Source organism: Cricetulus griseus, chromosome 2 (assembly GCF_003668045.3).
Source record: "Cricetulus griseus strain 17A/GY chromosome 2, alternate assembly CriGri-PICRH-1.0, whole genome shotgun sequence".
In the NCBI taxonomy this organism is placed as follows: Eukaryota; Metazoa; Chordata; class Mammalia; order Rodentia; family Cricetidae; genus Cricetulus; species Cricetulus griseus.
In genome coordinates, this window is record NC_048595.1 from 314,403,841 (window position 1) to 314,425,660 (window position 21,820).

The 21,820-nt window shown below is 41.4% G+C and overlaps 1 protein-coding gene across 1 annotated transcript in view; it reads right to left on the reverse strand.

Annotated features, from left to right (window-relative positions):
• Iqgap2 (IQ motif containing GTPase activating protein 2) overlaps window positions 1–21,820 on the reverse strand; it is a 271,719-nt gene that overhangs the window by 96,639 nt on the left and 153,260 nt on the right. Inside the window, exons 5-10 of the mRNA XM_027401697.2 lie at window positions 21,051–21,127; window positions 9,996–10,063; window positions 9,015–9,128; window positions 7,376–7,554; window positions 5,386–5,473; window positions 654–817 (exon numbers count right to left, since the gene is read on the reverse strand). Of these exons, the coding sequence (XP_027257498.1) occupies window positions 654–817; window positions 5,386–5,473; window positions 7,376–7,554; window positions 9,015–9,128; window positions 9,996–10,063; window positions 21,051–21,127 (690 nt within the window). The remainder of the gene's footprint in view (window positions 1–653; window positions 818–5,385; window positions 5,474–7,375; window positions 7,555–9,014; window positions 9,129–9,995; window positions 10,064–21,050; window positions 21,128–21,820) is intronic.

A 21,820-nucleotide genomic window follows, 5' to 3' on the forward strand; every position in this document is an offset into this window, starting at 1 on the left:
CACAGCAACAGAAACCCTAAGACATATCGCTTATATGAAAGTGACTGTTTAATACTTTAGCATATCATAAATTTATAAAAAGCAAAGGCATGCTGCTAATGTTCTTAGTTGCAGATTTCTAGAAATACTGAATTAAAGAGTACTTCAATACAGTTAAAATTATTCAACATTTAAAAAAATGATTTCTTTCTAATTATGTATATATGTGTGTATCTGTGTGGGGGTATGTATGTAAATGTGCATGTGCAAGTGCCCTTCCCTTTGAGGCCAAGGGCACTAGGTCTCCCTGAAGCCAGAATTCTTGGCAATTGTAAGTTGCGTGACATGGGTGCTTAGAACAGACCTTGGGTGCCCATAATAGCAGGATGAGCTCCGAGCTATGTTTCTTAAACACATGCACAGAGAAAATAGCAACAGTCTGTTCTTCTGCATATTGTATACACCACTCCTGGATTTCCTACCTACGTCCTTAGCATTTTTCCACTGGACTAAAAGCAAGAATTAAAGAGAAAATGAACCCAGGAATGGCATCAGTGGGCCACTGAGGCTGGGACTGTGTACCAGCTGGAGACTCTGCACCCCTACTCTGCCTTCCCCTTCCCTCAACAGCTGTCCTTCTCCCTGGTATGAATGCACACACAGCTGTGCCTCACCGAGGTGTTCTGTTTCTGCAGGTTGAAGAGTTCGTTCTGGTACATAGCAGCGGCAAAGGGATACACAGCTGGCAGCTGGGCTTCTGGTTTCTTCAGTGCAAGCAGTGTGTTCTCAGGGTCACCTTCCCGAAGGACAGCATTGATGTCATCCACAGCAGCCAGCCCTGCGGGGTAGAGAAGCATATTGAGTGAGAATGTGTGCTTTTCTCTGCTGACCTGCCCAGCCAGCCCTCCTTCCCAAGGTTCTAATGTAAGCCATCACTTTCCACAACTTCTGAAAAGCTAGGGGTGGCGGTGGGCAAAGCTTGTGGAGCCCGATCAGTGATTCTAGTCACTCAAATGCCTGCGGCTAGCTCCAAAAAGAACTACAGCACCGCTGGACCTGGAGTTCTGCACCACTCCTGATAGAAGGATGTCCTCACAAAAGCCTTTGTTTTGTGTGGGTTCTCTGTTTTGTGTGTGTATGATACATGTGTTGTGTGCAAGTGTGCCAGTGTTGTGGACACTTGTGGAACTCAGAGGACAACCTCAGATGTCAGTCTTCAGTCTCCATCACTTTGGAGACAGCACCTCTTTGTCGTTAGCTGCTGTGTATTCCTGGCTAGCTGGCCCAAGAGCTTCTGGAGAGTTACCTGTCTTTCTGCTTCTTAACTCACCATAGGAGCACTGGGGCTGCAGATGTATGCTACTTCATCCTGCTTTTACACAAGGGCTTTGGGGATTTGAACTCAAGTCTTCACATTTGCACAGCAAGTACTTTGCCCGCTGGGCCATCTCTTTGAACCCAAAAGCTTTTCTTTCAGGACTAGCTTTTTTACCATCTAACCCGTGATGCCTTCAAATTACTTGTGTCCTGAGGATTTCCCATCTTGTGAATCTCATTTGTAGGTAAAGCTGGAACATAGTGTTTTGTGTGTTTATTTTCTGTATGTTAGTACTGCCCTCGTCAAGGAAATCTTTAAGTTACATGAAGACCAGGAGCAAGCCCTGTCCTGATGCTATACCCTCCCAGTGGATCCTCACATGGTAAGCCCACAGCAGAACTTGACCCTGCTGTTCTACTCTCTGGAACAACCCTAAATGCCTAACCTCTCCATCAGCTGTAACGTTCAGGTTATAAAGAGCTTCAGTGACCAAGGGAAGAGTACAAGTGTGGAAGGATGGAGTTAGCAGGGTTTTCAGAACACAGAAGTCCAACTGCTGATCCAACAAGGGGGATGAAAGATGAGCTGTCCCCAATTGAGAGAAAATCAGACAGGGCCTGTAAGATTTGCCTTCTGAGGAAGGCATCTGGATACCAGGAAAAACAGACACAAATGGCAGGGCCCCACGATAGCTATAATTATTTTAAACCCTTTTGACAGCATGGCAATTTATCTCCCAAGGAGCCTCCCTGGACCTCTCTACTAAGAAATGCACTCAATAGAAGGCAGCATGAGTAATGGAATCCTTCAGGTCACCCCCCCCTAAAAAAAAAGTACACTTAGCATAGAAGATCCATAGAGCCAAACATTCTTTTTTATCCTTAGAACTCACTTGACAAAGGAAAGAATTCCAAAAAGGAAGGCAATTGATTGTGATGCGTCCTATTTGTTAGTATTCCACAGCCTTCCAGCTAGCTCTGTTATTACCGTAGATTGATTACATTGGTAGGATTTTTCTTCGCTTCTGGGAACTTTTATATGTAGGTGTATATGACTAGATAGTAAATATTTTTATAAATATATTCCAGAAAATCATGTCCACAAAGTGCCCTTAAAACTATTTTTCCCTGGGCTGGAGAGATGGCTCTGAGATTAAAGAGCACTGACTGCTGTTCCAGAGGTCCTGAGTTTAATTCCCAGCAACCACATGGTGGCTCACAACCACCTTGAATGAGATCTGGTGCCCTCTGCTGGCGTGCATGGCACATGCAGACAGAAGACTGTATACTTAATAAATAAAATCTTAAAAAAAAAAATAAAGTAAGAAAAAAACTATTTTCCTTTGGTCTGGAGAGATGGCTCAGTGGTTAAGAGCCTTTGCTACTCTTCCAGAGGGCCAGGGTTTGGTTTCCAGCATTCATATGGAGACTAACAACCAGTCATAACTCCAGTTCCAGGGGAGCCACTGTCTACTTCTGACCTCTGTGAACACCAGACATATCATGTAGTGCACACACATTTATGAATGTAGGAAAAACATTCATACACATAAGATAAAATCTAAATTCTAAAAAAAACCTATTTCCCTGTTTTTCAATCCCCCCACATTTCTTTTCTTTTCTTTTGCAACCTGCATTAAAAAAAAAAATCCCTCATCCTAGTGTTGATACAGAATACCTCAGAAGGCACATGACAAACCCTGAAGGAAATAGCTGCAGTCCACACACAACTGAAGTCTCTGGGGAGACACCACCAACATAACCACCAGAGCTGCTGCCAATGTCATTAACTGGCTACTATGAATGTAAATGCCCCAGCATTAATACAGTAACCCTCAAGGCTGGGATGAGCCTGCCCATGTCCCTGTACTTACTTGCAGATTTTTTAAAATTATGTATACAGTGTTCTGCCTGCATGTATGCCAGATCTCATTACAGATGGTTGTGAGCTACCATGTGGTTGCTGGGAATTGAAATCAGGACCTCTGGAAGAGCAGTCAATGCCCTTAACCTCTGAGCCATCTCTCCAGTCCTTACTTGCAGATTTTAAAGTGTACCAATAGTTCATCATCATGGCATGGACTATACTTTCAGTTCTCTTGGACTACAGATTTTCCAGGAGAAGAGAAGAAACTCTCAGAAGAACCAAGCCATCAGACATGGTAGTACCCTCATCGATTTCAGCTTGTGCTGATGGTACAAATTACCCATTGCCTAGTACTGTAAAATAGAAATAAAAGAATAGCAAGAGCCAATGAGTTAAATCTATGGTCAGGAGGTTAGGTCATTGGGTATTCAGGTATTTATTTATAGAGAATACAAAAAGAAAGCTGTCTTAGTTCTAATAATTCCAAAGGCTATGGGACCATTTCCTCTCTAAGCTCTCTGAGCTCAGATGTTGTCTCATTGGCAATATTAATTTCTTCCTGAAATTCATTTCTGTCCAGGATGATGAAAGTCTATCTCAGCCTTCACAAACAGCAGAAAGAAAACACTGAAACCGGGCTTTTTGTATCATTACCCACATGTCTGAGGTTCTACAGCATAAAAGAACAGGAATGTGCACCCCAAAATTGCAAGGTGTGGATGTAAACACATCAGGAGTGAGCTCTCATGTAAAATCTCAAGCTCGGATATTAGCTGTCAGACACTGACATGAATTAATCTGCATTGGCATCCTTGATCCCCACAGGACTAGTTTCTCCAAAAGGTCTCAGCCAGACCCGAAGGTGTGTTTCTTTGAGTGTGCAAAGCAATAAGAAACATTCCCAGCACATCTGGGCAGTGACAGAGAGGGCAGTGTTAGGAATGCTGTTTGGTGTAAACTCTGATTTTAAATTCGGTAAAGTTCACGTGATTTATTAAATGGGTCCAGTGGTCTTTTATGTATTAAGAGTTTGGGGGAAAATATGGGCTATTTAGACTAATCTAGAGAGAATAAATATCAAACAGAATTCCTAACTGCCTCTTTTGATGTTCAAGTAAAGATATCTTTTACTAGATGGAGAAAAATCTAATGATTGATGGATCTAAATTTACATTTGCTCAATTTTTAACTGCCTAAGTTTTCTGTTTTGTTTTTTTCTTCCAGTTAGCTTTAACTATCAACTTGAAACACCTTAGAGCCACCCGAGAAGGGACTATCAATGGAGGGAATGCCCAGGTCAGGCTGGACCGTGAGCAGGTCTATGGGTACGTCTTGATTGTTTGTTATTGATCTAGGAGGGCCCAGCCCACTGTAGGCAGCACCCTTCCTTGGGGCAGGTGGTTCTGTATGAGAAAGTGAGCTAAGCTTCCTAAGTAAAGCTGACAATTGAGCCAGCAAGCAGAACTTCTCCATGTTCTGCTTCTAATTCCTTATGGATTCCAGCTTTGACTCCCCTCAGTGACCGACTGTGACCTGTTTGAGTCAAAAGAATCCTTCCCTCCCCTATGCTACATTTAGTCAAAATGTTTTACCACAGGACAGAAGGGAAACTAGAATAGTCACTCAGCTGAACAGGGTGTGGAGAGAAACCGAACTATGTGACCCCACACAGGCTCAGATGCACAGACTCAAACTTGCTATCATATAACTTCATTTCACCTGCAAATAGTCTCATTCAGTTGCAGTAAGGCTATATAAGCTGTTAAAAAAATTCTTGGAACTATATACTAAAGCCTGTGAATGTATAAAGAGCAGAAGTGCCAGTAATATAATATCTTTTACAATTTCAGCAGAACACCATCATGATTTAGAGCAAGGGACCATAGTTATTAAATTGTAATCTTTTGCTAAATAATAGTCAGTGTCAGTCCTACAAGGGACAGAGCCAAAATGATACATCACAGCTGTGATGAAATTGGAAGGCAGGATAGAACAAGTTCCCGGACATTTGGACATGCTGTGTGTGGACCAGGAACAGAATCAGTGAAGGAGACTTATCAGGAAATTGTCAGATGTTGCATCACAATGACGAGGAGCGTTGATAGATTTTCTATTACATAAGACAAGTTTGCAAGCTATGGGGAGAGTTTTGCCAAGATTCAGGCAAAGCAAGCTTACATCTTATAGAAATGTCCATTTCCCACACATAATCCATCACTTACTATTGACTGTATTGATGTTGGTCTGGATTTCTGCCTGTGTCAGCAGCTCCTCATACGCGTCTCTCTCTTCCTCTGAAATACAGCTGTTCTGCAAAACAAAATCTTCAGTGATCCCCGAGCTTCAATTTGATGTTTCCAAATCACGAAATGCAAATAAATGATAAAGGGAGCTTGCTCCTTTTCATTTGTAATCAGCATGAGCATCTATGGGATACCTGCTCGGTGCAGGGCTCTAGGGGAGGCAAAACCAGAAAGAACTACAAAGGTGAACAACAGGCCCTGCCATTCTGCGAACAAGGCTATATTTCTAATATGAAAATAGTAGAAGGGGTCACTCAATATGGAGACTTTTACAGAGGCAGAACAATGAAATACTAGAAATTTCGTTTGAGTCCAATAAATGAATATATATAGAAGAGATCACAGTCAAACTCAATGGGAAAGAAAAGTCTAAAGTATGGTAACAACTGAGGAAAGTCTGCAGGACGAACAGAGTAGTGGTGAAGTCCAGGATAAGCAATGGGCCATAGCCAGCAATGTTTAGTTAAAAAAAAAAAAAAAGTCACACGGCTTGCTGTGTTTGTTGTGTTAGACAAAAGATGGTGTGTACATTGTAGAGGACCCCAAAGACCAAGCTGAAAACTTGTATTTTGTTTTGTTTTGTTTTGAGACAGGTTCTCACTGTGTAGCCCTAACTGGCTTGGAACTCGATTTGTTGACCAAGCTGGCTGGCTTTGAACTCACAGAGATCAGCCTGTCGCTGCCTTCTAAGTGCTGGAATCAAAGGAATCACACTTAATCCTGTCCTTAAGTAGGAAAAAGAGAACCAGGACAGGTTTTTGGTGAGGTAATATCAGATCTGAATTAAACACTAATCCTGCCACCTCACGTTCTGAGAGGGGGTAGACTAGAGAATGATAGGAAACCAAAAAGACCTAGGAGGAAGGTTCTACAGGAGTCCTGTGAAAACCTTGAAGGCCAGTGTGTGGGACTTGGAGGCAAAGAATGAATTCAAGTTGGCAGGAAAAGGCAGAATCTAATTAGGATCAGGGGGAGGGCCCTAAAAATTCTAGACAAGATAGCAGTCATCTCAAACTGTGGAGGCAGAGCACGGAACAAGTGTGACAGGGACAAGTGGAAATGATCATTCTGCAGTGGTCAGGTATAAGGTCTTGGGAACACAGAATGCAAAATTTGCAGGAGTAGAGAGCATGACATGGGAGGAGCTGGTTTAGAGCTTTTAGCTGATTTCCTCAACAAGTGTATGACTCAGTGGAGGAAGAACAGAAAAAGATCAATGTGAGATTGGAAAGAATCCCAAGAGAAAGAGGGAGGAGGAAGAGACGCCAAGAGGTCAGTGCTACCTAAGAGCTGTTACAGCCAAGACTTCCTTACACAAGCCAGGTGTGCAGAGCCTTTCAGGGTAGAGAGAGCACTCAGATGGGGGCCACTGAAAGCCACCAGGAAAGGACAAAACATTAATGAGAGAAAAGCTGGTATTGAGTAGAAGTTTCAGTGTAGATAAAGGTGTCAACACAGACTATCCAAGAAGTAGGTAGGTTTAGAGTTAGGACCAGGAATAGGCTTTCTCTTTAGGAGAAGGGGCTACTTCCCAATAAGATGGGTTTGGTATTAGGAAAATGTGGATTAGCATAAAAACACCTCCTCTCTAAACATTTCCTTGTTTAATTATTAATGTCTTCTCATAGACAGGAATTTTCATAGTTGGCATGGAGCCCAAAGATAATATCAAAAAAGGATGTTCTGAAGCTGCTGTCTCCATACCTCTTGGCTAAACAGTAAGTTTATAACACAATGTTCAGTCCTAATTGTATTATATAATTTAGGGTCATCTAATCTTCCCATCCCACCCAATCTGAGAGACCACAGCCAGTTGATTTATAAATCATTGCAGCCAACATTAATGCTTTTCATGTTAGTAACTCATATCCACATCTGATAGAATGTTACTTAGACTTTAACTAAGTACCTTCAATTTTGCATTTTCCTCCTTTTTCTTTTTGGCTTCCCAGAGTTCTTTCTGGTACTCCTGTGAGAGGTTGTCATCCACGAAAGTTAAAACTGCATTTGGGTTTCTTAGTGTTATAATGGTCTGCTCGGCCACTCTCTTTTCAATAGCCTCATTAATGGCTATGACTGCAGCATGTACTAAAAAAAGAGAAAGGAAACTTTTTTTTTAAATTAGCAAAAGACATTGACAACATTGATGCCCCACAAACTCAAGTAGTTATACTGCTTATTTAGCTCCCAGTAGGTAAAAGAGACCTCCAGTGTGGCGAGAGAGCTCAGTTGGTAAGTGCTTGCTTGATTCCCAGCATTTATGTAAGAAGCCAGGCATGGTGACATGCACTTGTAATCCCAATACTGGGGTGGTGGACACAGGTGGATCTCGGGGGTTAAACTGGATAGCTATGCTAACCAAATTATCTAGGCTTAGGTCCCAGTGAAATACCCTGTCTCTAAAAACAAGGTGGACAGCTCCCAAGGAACAGACTGACTTACACACGCAATGTACTCACATGTACGTGCTTATCTACACACACACACACACACACACACACACACACACACACACACACACACACACAGCATAATAAAAGAAGAGACCTTGAACAAATCATGTAGCACCCAATGATCTCTGCAAGCTTGCCCATCACTGGTCTTGATCACAATGTCTGTCTGTGTGGTAGTCCCTATCTATTTATTCAAGCATTGAGATGAACTAGGGGCTATATTATGCACTAGGGCACAGAGTCAGCCTTTGATTCCTGCTCAGGGCCACACAGCTTTAAACAAGTGGGTTCTAAGATTCTACAGTTTAGCTTGCAACATTAAAAGAGTCATAGCATAACAACTGAAATCCAAAGACACATCAAGTAGAGCTATGTTTTGTGAAGATGTGTTTTCTGAAATCTCTACATTCACGTCACACAGATGCATGTTTAAAATCCAAAAGCAATGACTTGACTGTATTCAAACACTCTCAAATAATTACAATAGCAGGGACAAAAATGTCAGGGCTCTCAGTGTTGAGAGCGCTCCTGCAAACAGGGAAGAGCATTCCTGAAACCTGTTGGACTTTCTACAAGAAATGTGGCAGTCTTCAGCCTTGTCAGGTGATGTAGAACAAGAAAGGCAAGGATTCTCTGGCCAGGGAAAGCAGCATTAGACAGGAAGTGGAGGGGCTGCATGGGCAGACTAAGCCTATTCTGTCCCCCAAAAGTTAAGCCTGCAAAGGAGATCGTGCAGAGGCTGGAGCTCTTTGAGCCCAACTGCAGATCTCAGAGGATGCTGCCTAGTAAGAGATGTGGCTGTTTTAAACTGGGAGGCAGTAAGACGGGAAAGGGTTAAATGATGCAGCTCTAGGATGATTTTGTTATTAAGACAATAAAACTATAAAGTTATTCACTTTATTCGGTTGCAGCTGGTCTTTTGGGGGAGAGTAAACTAGAATCATCATCATCATCAACAATCCTTCCCAAAACAAAAGCAAAACCTTCAGGATTCTGAAAGCATTCCTAAGTATTCTGTTTTATGCCGTTATAATCAGCAAGTACATATGGGTAAGCTGCAGGCTAATGACAAGCATGGATACCAGGACAACTTACATGCAGCTTCGTCTACAGACAGTTCGTTGGCCAGAATGCCACCTATTTTGCTGAAGGCTGGCATCTGGATCCCGTACTTCTCCAGTTCTTTCCTCATATTACTGATTTCCTCCTCTAAAAGGACAATAGAAAACAAACAAACAAAAAAAAAAATCAAAGGAAGCCACCAGAGGTGAAGGTGAGAAAGAGACACTCTTCTTTGAAGGTAGAGTCATTTCCAAACAATCTGCTTGAGTCTTTCCCTCCATGAATATGGGGAAGGGAATCCAGGTAGGTACAAGCAAGATAGGTCAGTGTGGTGGTTGGTGTTTGTTGTCAGTCTGTTGGACTCTGGAGTCACCTGGGAGATGGGCATCTGCTTGTAGGAAATGCTCTTGATGACCTTATTTGTGGTGGGAAGACCTGCTCACTGTGTGCTGCACCTTACTGTCAGGGATTCTGAACTGTATAGGGAACTGAGCAGCAGTATGCATTCATAGATCTCTTCTCTGACTGTGGTCATAACATGGCCAGCTTCTTCATGCTTCTGATGCTATCACCACCATGGCAGACTGAACCTTGTAACATGAGCCAAAATAAGCCCTTTCCCTTGGATTACTATTGTTGAGGTACTTTATTACAGTCCAGGAAAGAAATCAAGATGGCAGGTTTCCCCTTGTTGGTACAGAGCAGTGATTCTCAATCTGTGGGTTGAGACCCCTTTGGGGAGTTGAACAACTCTTTCACAGGGGTCACATATCAAATATCTACATTATGATTTATAACAGTAGCAACATTAAATTATGGAGTAGCAATGAAATAATTTTATGGTTGGGGTCACCACAACACAAGGAATTGTGTTAAAGAGTTGCAACATTAGGAAGGCTGGGAACCACTGGGAAAGAGGAAGGAGGGAACAAATAACATCAGTGGGAAGAAGAAAGCACCTGCATGTTTTCTTAGTCACTAGATTGCAGAGGAGATAAAGGCAAAGCGGAGTACCTGTGAAGTCCACTTTCCCCAGCAAATCCTGGATCTGAGGTGCGATCCCCAGTTTAAACAGATACAAACTGAAAGACAAAACATGAAGCCATCAGAACCTTTTTTAGTCTAAGCTCTACAGAGTACATACAACTAAAGAATACTCTCAATCGAGAAGGGTCCAAGAGAGCTCATAAAGCCTAAAGTGCCTTACCAGGCACCACAGTCAGACCCCAGGTGGGCAAGACCAGGTAGTGGTCAAAATATTGGTGTTCTGCAGCTCAGGGAGGCTCTTTCCCTAGGATCAAAACCCCTCCATTATCTGTGTATAAGAAGAATAAAAACACAGCTAGTATGCTGGAGAGATGGCTCCGTGGCTAAGAGTCCTGGCTGCTCTTGCAGAGGTTCAGTTCCCAGCAACCACTTGGCAGCTTACAACCTGTAACTCCCATCCTAAGAGGTACAATGACCTCTTCCGGCCTCCAGAGGCACTGCATGCATATGGTCCACAGACATATGGAGACAAAATGCTCACACACATAAAATTAAAATAAAGGTTAAAATTAAAAAATAAAGACAGCTAATGTGAAACAGTAGGCAACAAACAAAACTTCTATGGCTGTTCCTTCACTAATTCTCATTTGGCTGAAAGGACAGTTTAGCTTGGAATTTTTTATATCCATCTAAATATTTGTTTCCTATTTCTGAACCATTAGAGCAGTAAAATTGTGGTATGGTATTATAAAGCCCATTTTGGTGTGCATATATTACTAAGTAGAAGAGAGAGACTATATTGCAAATGTTTAAAAAAATAAATCTCTTAGGCAATTAATGGTGCCACCCATCAACCTACCCATAACCTGACAAAAGGTCTAGAGAGCTAGCAGCTAAATCCCATCAGAGATGTGACTATGTGATTACTCTACTCAATTCTAGTCACAGCCAGTTTGCACATTTCTGCCAACCTCTCCAAACCCAAGGTCAATTCAGGGAGTCATTTCAAAAAGCCCTGGGCTCACTTTCTTATTCATTTGGTAAGTTAAAAATCCATGAAACTTTAATCAGACATAAGGAATTGAAGAAGAATATACATGGGTAATGATCCAAGAGTGGTCTTGATGACCTGAACATTTTAATATGAGTACCCCCAATGTTAATGTTAGATGGATCTCAGCAGTTTGTGAAATCCAATTAAATTTCAAGTAAGAAATTCAAGATGAAGTTTTCTTAAAGGTAATAAGTTCTTGAATATATGATTAGTCAATGTAAGCAGCTTGCACTGAAATTGATTTTTTTATTTTAATTTCTATGAAACAATTACTTATATAATGGCTAAAAATGAAAGACTGATGGTTAAAATATTATAAAGGAAGTCACCACCTACCCTGGTGGGTACAGCCAGGTGCACCTACAGAACCAGATGAAGAAGGGCAGAGAACAAGGGATGTAAGACTAGCTGAGACATGGTTGCCACTTCAGTTTCATCACCGATGAAACTGTCAGATCACTGATTTCTGTCTCCCACCTCCCTCTACAAGTTCAAGTTAGACCTCCCAAAGAAACTGTCAGAAAACTAGTGAGAAATCGAGAAGACAGGACAGCAAAAACATAAATAGGAGATGCCCATAGACTATCATGCACTGTGACATTTTATGTCTATCTCAAGAATACAGAGTGCCATTTCTTTAAGGCGTATAACCACATTAATACTGTTAGTTTAATGTCATTTTAAAGCTACATCTTCACACCCAAACCTGAGCTAATTAGCAACTCTTGCCCTTAATTTAGGTCCACTTCTGTTTCTCTACTTACACAGTGCTAAGATGGTCTAGAATTTTAATTTTAATTCTGTGCCCTTATTTTGCCTTAATGGTTTAGATAACACATTTTACTAATTTCTTTTCTAATTTCATTTATACCAAATTTTCCTTTCTTATTTTTCCCCATGGTTCTGCTATGTTAAGTGCCCAATAAATAATTTCTGAAATTACATAAATTGATTCTTCAGCTGTTCATATATACTCATTTGTTTTATTGATGTTGGTACTCTGTCAAATCTAATGTTTTCTTCACAGTCATTTTTCCTTAAATATCTGGCATCTTTTGATTTGGGGCTTATTTTAGTTAGGGTTTCTATTGCTATGATGAAACACCATAACCAAAAATCAAGAGGGGGAGGAAAGAGTTTATTTGGCTTATACTTCAGCATTGCTGTTCATCACTAAAGGAAGTCAGGGCAGGAAATCAAACATGGCAGGGTCCTGGAGACAAGAGCTGATGCAGAGGCCATGGAGGGGAGCTGCTTACTGGCTTGCTGCTCATGGCTGGCTCATTCCACCCCCTTACAGAACCCAGGACCAACAACCAAGGGATGGCACCTCCCACCATGGGCTGGGCCCTCTCTCATTGATCACTAATTTAGAAAATGCCCTACAGCTGGATCTCATGGAGGCATTTCCTAAAGTGAGGCTCTTTCCTCTCTGATGACTCTAGCATGTGCCAAATTGACATACAAAACCAACCAGTATAGTGCTTATGTCAGTATTTGGGTTTTGAGGACTATGGCATTGGGGACTCTGTGAGGAGCAAGGGAATCAACACTAACAAGGGTGTTAGTGTCTCCTCTCACTGATACCTTTCTGTCTTTCTTGGTGGCAGTGGCTGTTTTGAGATAGATAGGCTCTTCCAACATGACCCAGGTTGGTCTTCAACTCATAGTCCTTCAGATTCAATCTCCCAAGTGCTTGGATTACAGGTGTGTGCCACCGTGCTTTGTATATCTGTTCCTCTCCTAGCCTTTAGCTGCCTTGGGTACTGAATGCTCTCCTGCCATCAGTGCCTGCATTCGATCCTCTGAAACAGAGCCAGAGGCTCGACCTGTCCAAGTTGACCCCTCCTCACTCTGAACCTCTGCATCTGTCTATCTGATTGGAGCCAAGCCAGTGACGCCACCAGCCCTGCCATGTGTGGCCTGTTCCCATTTTGTTTCTCAATCCTGTCACATCTACTTGCTTTTTTGGGGGGTGGGGGGTGGCTGCATTTCTAGCACAGGTCTTTTTTAAGTTATTGTTTTATGCAGATCGTGTGCAGGTAACCCTAGCTGCTGTGAAAGCATAAGTGCCACAGCCATGTCCTGACAGAAAGGCATTTTACAGCTCCCTCCCCATTTTCTGGCTCTTACATTCCATCTCAGTGTTCCCTGAGCAGTGGTGGTAGTGTCGATAGGAGGGAATCTTGTTTGTTTGTTTTGGTTTTAATGATGTAGCCACTGATGGGCTTCCCATACTCCAGTGTGTGTGCAACCCCACTGGAATATGGGCAGCACTAACTGGACTTAGTGGGTTATAAAACAACAATAAAAAAACAACAAACAAACAAACAAAACGACACACAAAACAAAACAATGACAAAAGGATGCCAAGTTGGGAGTGGAACTTGTTAGAGTGCAGAGGCAGTTGCAGGGGAACATGTTAGGGAGAATACAGAGGCAGTTGGAGGGGGAAGATGGGAGGTACATATGATCACATTTAATCATTTACATTATTAACTTCTCAAAGTAAAGACAAAATTTTAAATTACTATTGTATTAATTTTATGTCAGTTATGAAAAACAATTAATAAACTGTACTAAATGACCTGAAAGCAGCTATTTTTACATTGCATTTTTGTTCATTCATTCATCTAATTGCTACTGATAGGATGTATCCTTTGTGTGTTATGCTTTTCTTAAAAGCAAATCTAGTTTGGATGCCACAAGCATAGCTTTAGCTGGGTGCAGTGGCACGCATCAACAGTCCCAACTATTCAGGAGCCAAGGACTGCAAGTCCCCACAAGTGAGGCCAAGGTAGGCACCACAGCCAGTCCTTGTCACACAAACAAACAAAAAGACCAAGCTTTGTTACAATATGAACTAAAAGGTTTTGCTGAAGGAATGTGGTGATTTTCACACCCACAATAAAGAAAGTAGGTGCTAGCCTCTGTGCAGGGTAATGGTAACAAAAATTTGACAGTGAACAAGCATCGGATTAACTACGAGTCACCACAAGGTGGTGCTGGGAAAGAAGCTTGCTGAGTGGGAAAGTCTGCTTTTAAATGTAAATCTGAATTTCTTATAGTGGTATGATGGACTAGGTAGAAAACTCACTTGCATATGGCCCCTCAAACTTCATTTCCAAAGAATTAAATATATTCTATTTAGCTTTGATGTTCAACATTGATCATTTCTGGCACTGAAATTTCATGTTAGTCTTGAAAAGATCACTTCTTCCAGGGTGGGAGTGACAGACGCTTCCCAGTAGATGAGGACAAGCGACAAATGCCGATCTGGAAGAAGCTGTATTTACCCATCATCCTCATGCTGAAAAGAACCATCCATTGAAAAGAGCTCTTTCCCAAGCATTTAAAGTCCAGGGAGGCCATCTCTTACCTGACATTCATAGGCAATTGAGACTTAATCAGATAAAAAAAAATTTTTTGAACATAACAAACACTGTTTGCAGCTGGCTCTCCACACTGAACTTACTATGCACCTTTTACTGACTAACATCTAGCATAGCATTTCAGGAGCACTTCAGAAGAAGCCTGGGTGTTAATGTTACCAGCACTGCCCAGTGTCTAAGAAAGCACCCTGTGTAGAAGCCTCCTATCCCAGGAAAAGGTAGAGCACACCTGTGTTGCTGAGTTAGGCCTGCAACAGAGGGGTGACTTGGAGGTAACTCACTCTCACTAGTCCATAAGGTACTAGTTGTGTAAATAATATCAGCTGAAATCTAGGGAGTGAAAATGGAAAAACGCTATTAGTTTTTTAAATTTATTAGTTTTAATAAATACATTCTGTGTATTTATTAAAGGGTTCTGTGGTGATGAAATGCCAACTTAAAAGGCAGGATGGACCTGCGTCCACTTCTGAGTTTCTGCATCATATCATAGCAACCGGCTCATTTAGGGCTGTACCAAATGTAACGTACATTTGTAAATCAAAACCTCACAGCAAACTAGGGAGACCTAGGACAGGCAAGGGCTGGGTGTGTGGCCTGAGCAAGGCATGGAAACGAGCTTTCAGTGGAGTGGATGGCCAGGGCGTAATAACTTCCCAGGGTCCCCCAGTTCTCAAGTTCCAGGATTCTTCCCCCTCAGCGTTTCAAACAGAACAGCTCAGAGGCCTGGGCTGAAGTACAAGGCTGACACACTGTTTTGTTTTTTCAAGATAGGGTTTCTTTGTATAAACCTTGCTGTCTGGGAACTAGCTCTGTAAACCAGGCTGGCATCCAACTCAAAGAGACCTGCCTGCTTCTACCTCCAGAGTGCTGGTTTTTACATTTTAGTTCAAAGCAAAGGAACCTAGAGGCAGTCTTCCCATAGGCAAATTAGGTCAGGTGAACTTCCTGAAAAGTTAAAACACTCCAAGGGACTTTAACCAGTAGCCAGTGGGGTATCTTTCTGTGGCAATTTCAGGAGATGGTTTGCAGGCCCAAAGAGTTTAGCTTTCTGTGAGACAGTCAAAGCCATATAGTAATTCAGAAGAGGAGGGAGGGGAGCATATGCCTTTCTCATGTTAATCTCCAGTATTGCCATCTCCGTCAATCCCTCCCAAGACCCAAGGATTAGTCTCTATCTTTTAGGTCAATGACCTATCTCTAGAGAGCTTACTTGTAAACCCAAATGTGCACTGCAAGAATACAATCAATCTGGTAATTTAGAGGAACATTCAGTAAATCAGTTTCTTTGGGAGAAAGAGGACTCTAAGAGAAAGGAATGCTAAGTCAATGAGGATTATACATTAATGCCTGGGCAACATGTCTAATATCTCTATTGGTGGGTCAAGTAACCACTGAGGGAGAACTGGAGAAATAAGCCCTCTACAGCTGGGTGGTGGTGGCACACACCTTTAGTCCCAGCACTCAGGAGGCAGAGGCAGGAGGATCTCTGTGTGTTCAAGACCAGCCTGGTCTACAAGAGCAAGTTCCAGGACAGCTTCCAAAGCCACAGAGAAACCCTGTCTCGAAAAACCAAAAGAAGGAGGAGGAGGAGGAGGAGGAGGAGGAGGAGGAGGAAGAAGCCCTCTACAAAGCAGTCAGGAAATTTGGAACAACTGGTCAACCAGAAGTGTATCAGCCACCACCTTCCTCACAAATGCAAGGGTTTCTGCATGCCATTTATGTATTGGCACCACATATGAAAACCAGACAGCCAAACACAACTACAGAATCTTGATCATGTGCAATACTGCTTACACTCAGGGGAAACCCTCAGGTTTCCAGCTTGCCACAGAATTTTAATGGTCCAATGAAGGACACAGTAAGAAAAGTAGCACCCCATACCCTTATAATGCTGTAATAAGTGACTTTGAAGGGATTCCTTCAACAGTAGTTGATTCCATATCTTAAAGCAGTAATAATGAGAACAGAACAAGAACATCTGATTATGTCTACAGTACAAGGATTTTTCAAAGAATGCCAAGGGCAATACTACAAGGGCAATGGGGCTGATGAGGCTACAGGGAGCTACAAGGGCAAAGGCAGAGCTCTGACTAACCAAACTCAATCTATTCCATGCAGAAGGTATTAGACAAGCAGGGTGGTCCACACATGTAATCCCAGTACTTAGGAAGCTGAGGTAGGAGGATTGTGAGTTCAAGTCCAGCCTGAGTAATACAGAGAGAACATGCTATGAACAAACAGGAAAATATTCACCTTGGTTCAGTCTTAAAAAGCCAGGAGTTCAAAATGATCAACAGAGTATAACACACAGTGTACAAAAGGGAATTTGTTAGAGATAAGTAGTCCATGAATAATTCTTTGTTTTGGTTTTTCAAAGGGGGGTTATTAAAACATAGGCACTTTGTTCTTTATCTGCTTGTGAAACATAGGTAAGTACTTGTTTTTATACTACACATACTACAGGAAATAATAAAGAGCAGGAACTCTGAATTAGCCAAAAAGTCTCCTCAAAACAAAGGAAGTGTCCTAAGGTAAGGAAGAACTGCCGAGCACAGGCCATGACAGAAATAACCAGGAGGAAAGGGGATCTCAAAATATAGAGCACTGAACAGTCAAATAGAGGGGACCTAGGAATCTGATCTGAGGTATAAATTAGCAACAGCCTGAAGAGCATTGAGTTGCCCCTCCCTTGTCTCCTAGGAGATGGAAACCTCTAGAAATTCCAGCTATAATTTTAAGAAGAAAAGGGAAAAGGCATACATACATTTCTAATAATGTTAACAGGCCAAGCTAATGCATCACCTTGACAGAACAATGTGTTGTACAACACCGGCCAAATGATACTTAGGGAATGAGTTACTGTGGGGTAATAGGGAGGGGTAGATCGTAAAGAATAATCTACCTGAAAGCCACAGACCTAGAAATGAAAACAGTGCTGACTTATGGAAACAAGTAAAGCTTAACTTCATGCTGGTGGGCAGGTTCTGACTTATGTTGAGACAAGAGCCCAAAGTAAGTCCAAGTTCAACAAGGAACAGGTCAAAAACTAGACTTATAAAGGGGTGTCCTTTTATTTCTGGTGACATTAAAAATTGTGTTGCCCCATGGTAGGTGTTACTGATGCTAGGGCAGGTCACATTAGTGTGTAAACAATGAAAGCAAGAGCAAAACTGCTCTGGATCTTTCTTAGCAGGTTTCAGTGGGGTGAGCATAATCTTGGACATTTCATCTGCTCTGAAGTTATATGAAGGAAATCACATTGTTTTAACAGTCACATTATGGTTCAAATCATTCCAACATACTCAGTTTTATAACAGTTTAAACATTTAACAGTTGCTGGATGTCACTTGTTATGTCTTTATAAACAGACCATCAGACAACACACACAGTGTTTTTCTGTGTATATAAGACAATCTCCAGACATTTTAAGAAAAGGTGTAGTAACTCAGCTGGGCTTCCTGAATGGGATTCTTTTTGTTGCAGAGGCTCTAGAACATTCCAAAAGAAGCCACAAAAGAAAAATAGCCCCATACAGATTTCAAATCCAAAGTCACCAAAACAGTAACAGTGGTTTTTGTGTGATTTTGTGATAGTGACTGGTTTAGCTTTTCTTATAATATTCTTTCTACATTTTCCAGTTTTCTTCCCCCTCACAATGAGAACATTTGACTTTGTTTTTAATAGTTAAAAAAGATAAATATTTCCTTGGAAAAATAGGAGGCCACCTACCAAGAAGTCAGGTCTCTCTCAATTAGACCAAGTTTGAAAATACCAAGTTAAGCTGGTAAAGGGGTCATGTGTGACAGGCAGTAAGGCTGGGATCTGATTCTAGACAAAAAGGTAAGGGGCAGGCAGGGAGAAGAGAGTAAGGCAGGAATTTAGGGGTGTTTGGCTGTTAGCCCCACATCATATGCCAGACAAGTTTGGTCAGGGACAAAGCTAAATTTGTAGATCAACCAGCCCACAGGCTGGGGCAGGAGAAGGGCAATGCTTGACAAGCAAAACTATCTGGAGTGACATTCCCTCCTGGCTCCTGAGCTATCATCAAAGCCTCTGACCTGTCCAATTCTCTACCAGGTAATAACAACTCTTTACTCCAGCCATGCTATGGCTGATGCAGCCAGGATAACACACCACTCCTAACTGTGCAACGGGAGCAAACTGCACTCATTAAGGGGTTCCTTAAAGCTTCTCTCCAGCTTCCTTCCAAATGTGTTTTACCCAGAAACACAGAATACTGGCCTCCTGGGAGTGATGGACAGCATTCTAAACCACAGCAGGAGACAGCTACATGGAAAAGCCCCAGATGCTCTTGGGATTTCTTAGCTCCTTCTTGAGAGGCAGTCATATAACACATGAGGACAGAGAAAAGCAAAAGAGGGTCATCCATGGAAGAATGTGGTTAGATGTTTGACATGTATGACACAGCATGTATCCTTTCCTGGATGTCAAAAAAGGCATGGAGACATCCATGAAGAATAATTGATAAAGATCCAGAACTATGACACCAGCATCAGTACACACACGGCGACAATAAGGGAGAAATGGCCCAATGTTTGTTTCTAAGCTGATCAAGCCATTATTTAAACTATGGTAAATGCACATTTGTGAGCTCCTATCTCATTCTACATAGCTTCTTAGGAGCAAAGATTTCACCCTAATGGTATTTAACACACTAGATCCTTGCGTGCTGCAGAACACATGGCCAATGTGTGTGTTCACTTCAGAAAATCAATTTAAGCACACACACATTGCCCCTGGGAGCATGGTATGGATCTGGAGGTCATCATTGTGATATGTGGATTTAGCAATGGCTGGCTTAGCAGGTCACAGAAACAGTACTAACTCATGGTGTTAAGGGATTGCCCCTAGCTTTGACAAGGAACATGGAACAGCACATTTGAAAGTATATCTCAAAAGAGTTTTTTTTTTTTTTAAACCTATTAGGGAGGGGTAGCACTTGCCTTTAATCTCAGCACCCAAGAGGCAGAGGCAGGTGGATCTCTGTGAATTCAAAGTCAGTCTGGTCTACAGAGTAAGTTCCAGGCCAGTCAGGGCCACATCATGAGACCCTGTCTCAAAAAACAAAAACGACCCCCTGCCACCACCACCCAAAACCTTATTGGTATACTGACCCTTAGGTTACATATGAAGAGGCATACACACAACAGAAGATTCCTTCCTCCACCACCTCCCACAGAAAGGACACCTTATTTTACTTATTCATTTTTAGACATTCTAAGTTATTACAAGAAAAAAGGAAGGAAGGAAGGAAGGAAGGAAGGAAGGAAGGAAAGAAGGAAGGAAGAAGCCTTGCCTGATGGCTTGTCTATAGCTCCTCTATACTTGGGGAGGCTGAGGCAGGAGGATGGAGAGTTTGAGGCACAGTATGACCCTGTCTCTAAATAAACAAAAGTAAAGAAAAAAAATAAAGACAAAGAAAAAGAGGGTGACAAGATGGTGTAACAGGCAAAGGTGCTTGCCACCAACCCCTATAATTAGAGTTTGACTTTTGGTACCTATGTGGTAGAAGGAGACACCCAATTCCTCTAGATTGTTCTGTGCTTCCACTTGTGTGCAATGGCACATGTGTACCCAAAAGTGTGTGTGTGCACTCATGCATGCACACACATGAAACAAACAAAATAATCATGAAAGAAAAAAGAAAAAGCAAGGAGCCTGCCATTTGGCCTATATCTCACCACCTGTCATAGTCCAAAGCCAGCTCAAAAAAGAAAAAGCAAGCTGGCTTTGGGCTAGGTTGGGGGTTGAAACCTATGACATAATCAAAGTCTTCTCTAGGAGACTAGCTTTGTAATGAATTATGATAAAGACTTTTTTCCTTTGCAGAAGAAAAAAAAAAGCCAGGAAGAAGTTAATATAAACCCCAAGACAGAGGGTTCTGCCAGGAAAATGACTTCCAGTGATATAAACACAAGGCAGATGTTGTAAAAGAATTTAAAACTTCATTACACATGAAATCTTGCAAGCTTCACCTGAGTGCACAAGACAATAGCCACAGCTGGGTTTTCACAATGGCTCTCATTGCCATCTGAAATTCCCAGTTTTCCCAGACCTATTAAAAAAACATCTGTGAATTAGCAGAATTTCAAGATTTCAAAAATTATCAAAAACATTGCTTTAAGGCATTAAACATATCTTGATCAAATTTGAAAAAAAAGTGTTTCTTCTTTAGTCTTAGAGTGTAAATTCTATTGAGCAGAAAGTTGAAAGAAATCATGTTTGTGTTACATTTTCTTATTGATGGTACGAGTTGAATTAACTGATAATTTAATGAGTCATTAGAGCAATCACGACTATGGGATCTGTTCACTAACATGTTTTAGTGACATCTGCATACATTTGCAGAACATTACCATTGGGTCTTCAAGGTTTCAATTTTAATTCTCTCCTTACTTTACTTAGGCCTTTTATTCATTTTTGTTTTATATTTTTAATAATATTAAAAACTTCAAGAGTGTTTTCAAGTTCAATGGTAGCTTCATGCAGCAATTATTTTAAATTCTATACCAACAAATTCAAAACTGAACCTAATTTTTAAAGTTCTTGAGAATAAAATCGATTCACGTCTTTTAAATGGAAACTGAAGCTTAAATCTGTTTGCATTTTTCCCACCTTAGTGCATGAATGCAATATATCATCCTTGGTATGTTTTTCCGATCGTAGACATCTGTTGTTTCTGGATAAAATATCTGGAAAACAAAAGTGATAATGTGCTTACTATGCTTTACTTCTTGAGGTATCAACTCCCCAGACAACCAGACCCCAATTATTCTTGTTAGTTTCTAACTATTTAAATGTAGAGGAATCTCTTGCTGGTTGCTTCATTTAGCAAATCCTAGTGTATAAGCCCTTGCCTGGTGGGTGGCACACCCCCTTAGTGGCCAACCTCACAGTGGTTTCTAGAACCCTTTCTAGAAGGCTGGGTGGCAGTGCTTCACTGGTACCCTCACTCCTGTGATCTCTAAAGGGATTATGAGCTAAGAAGGAGACCTTCTTATGGCCACTTCATTACAGTGTTAAAAACTTGAGACAGGTATATATAATTCATGCACATATATTCAGATTTTTTTTTCCTGCTTAACAGTACACAAAGTCTGAAGAAAAAACACCTATACCCCATCTTTCAGACTGTTACTATTAGCATCCTGGTATGAGTTTGCTTCTTACACACACACACACACACACACACACACACACACACACCTGATTAAAAAAAAAAAACTTCATGCATGTGTGAAAACCAGCATGTAAACAGCATAAATCTGTTGAAAGGACTTGCTAGAAGCTGAATATTTTCTATCCTTTTGATTATTCTATACACACATAATTTCTGACAAATATTAATAATTCTCTCATATTTCTGAACTACAGCCTAACTAGTC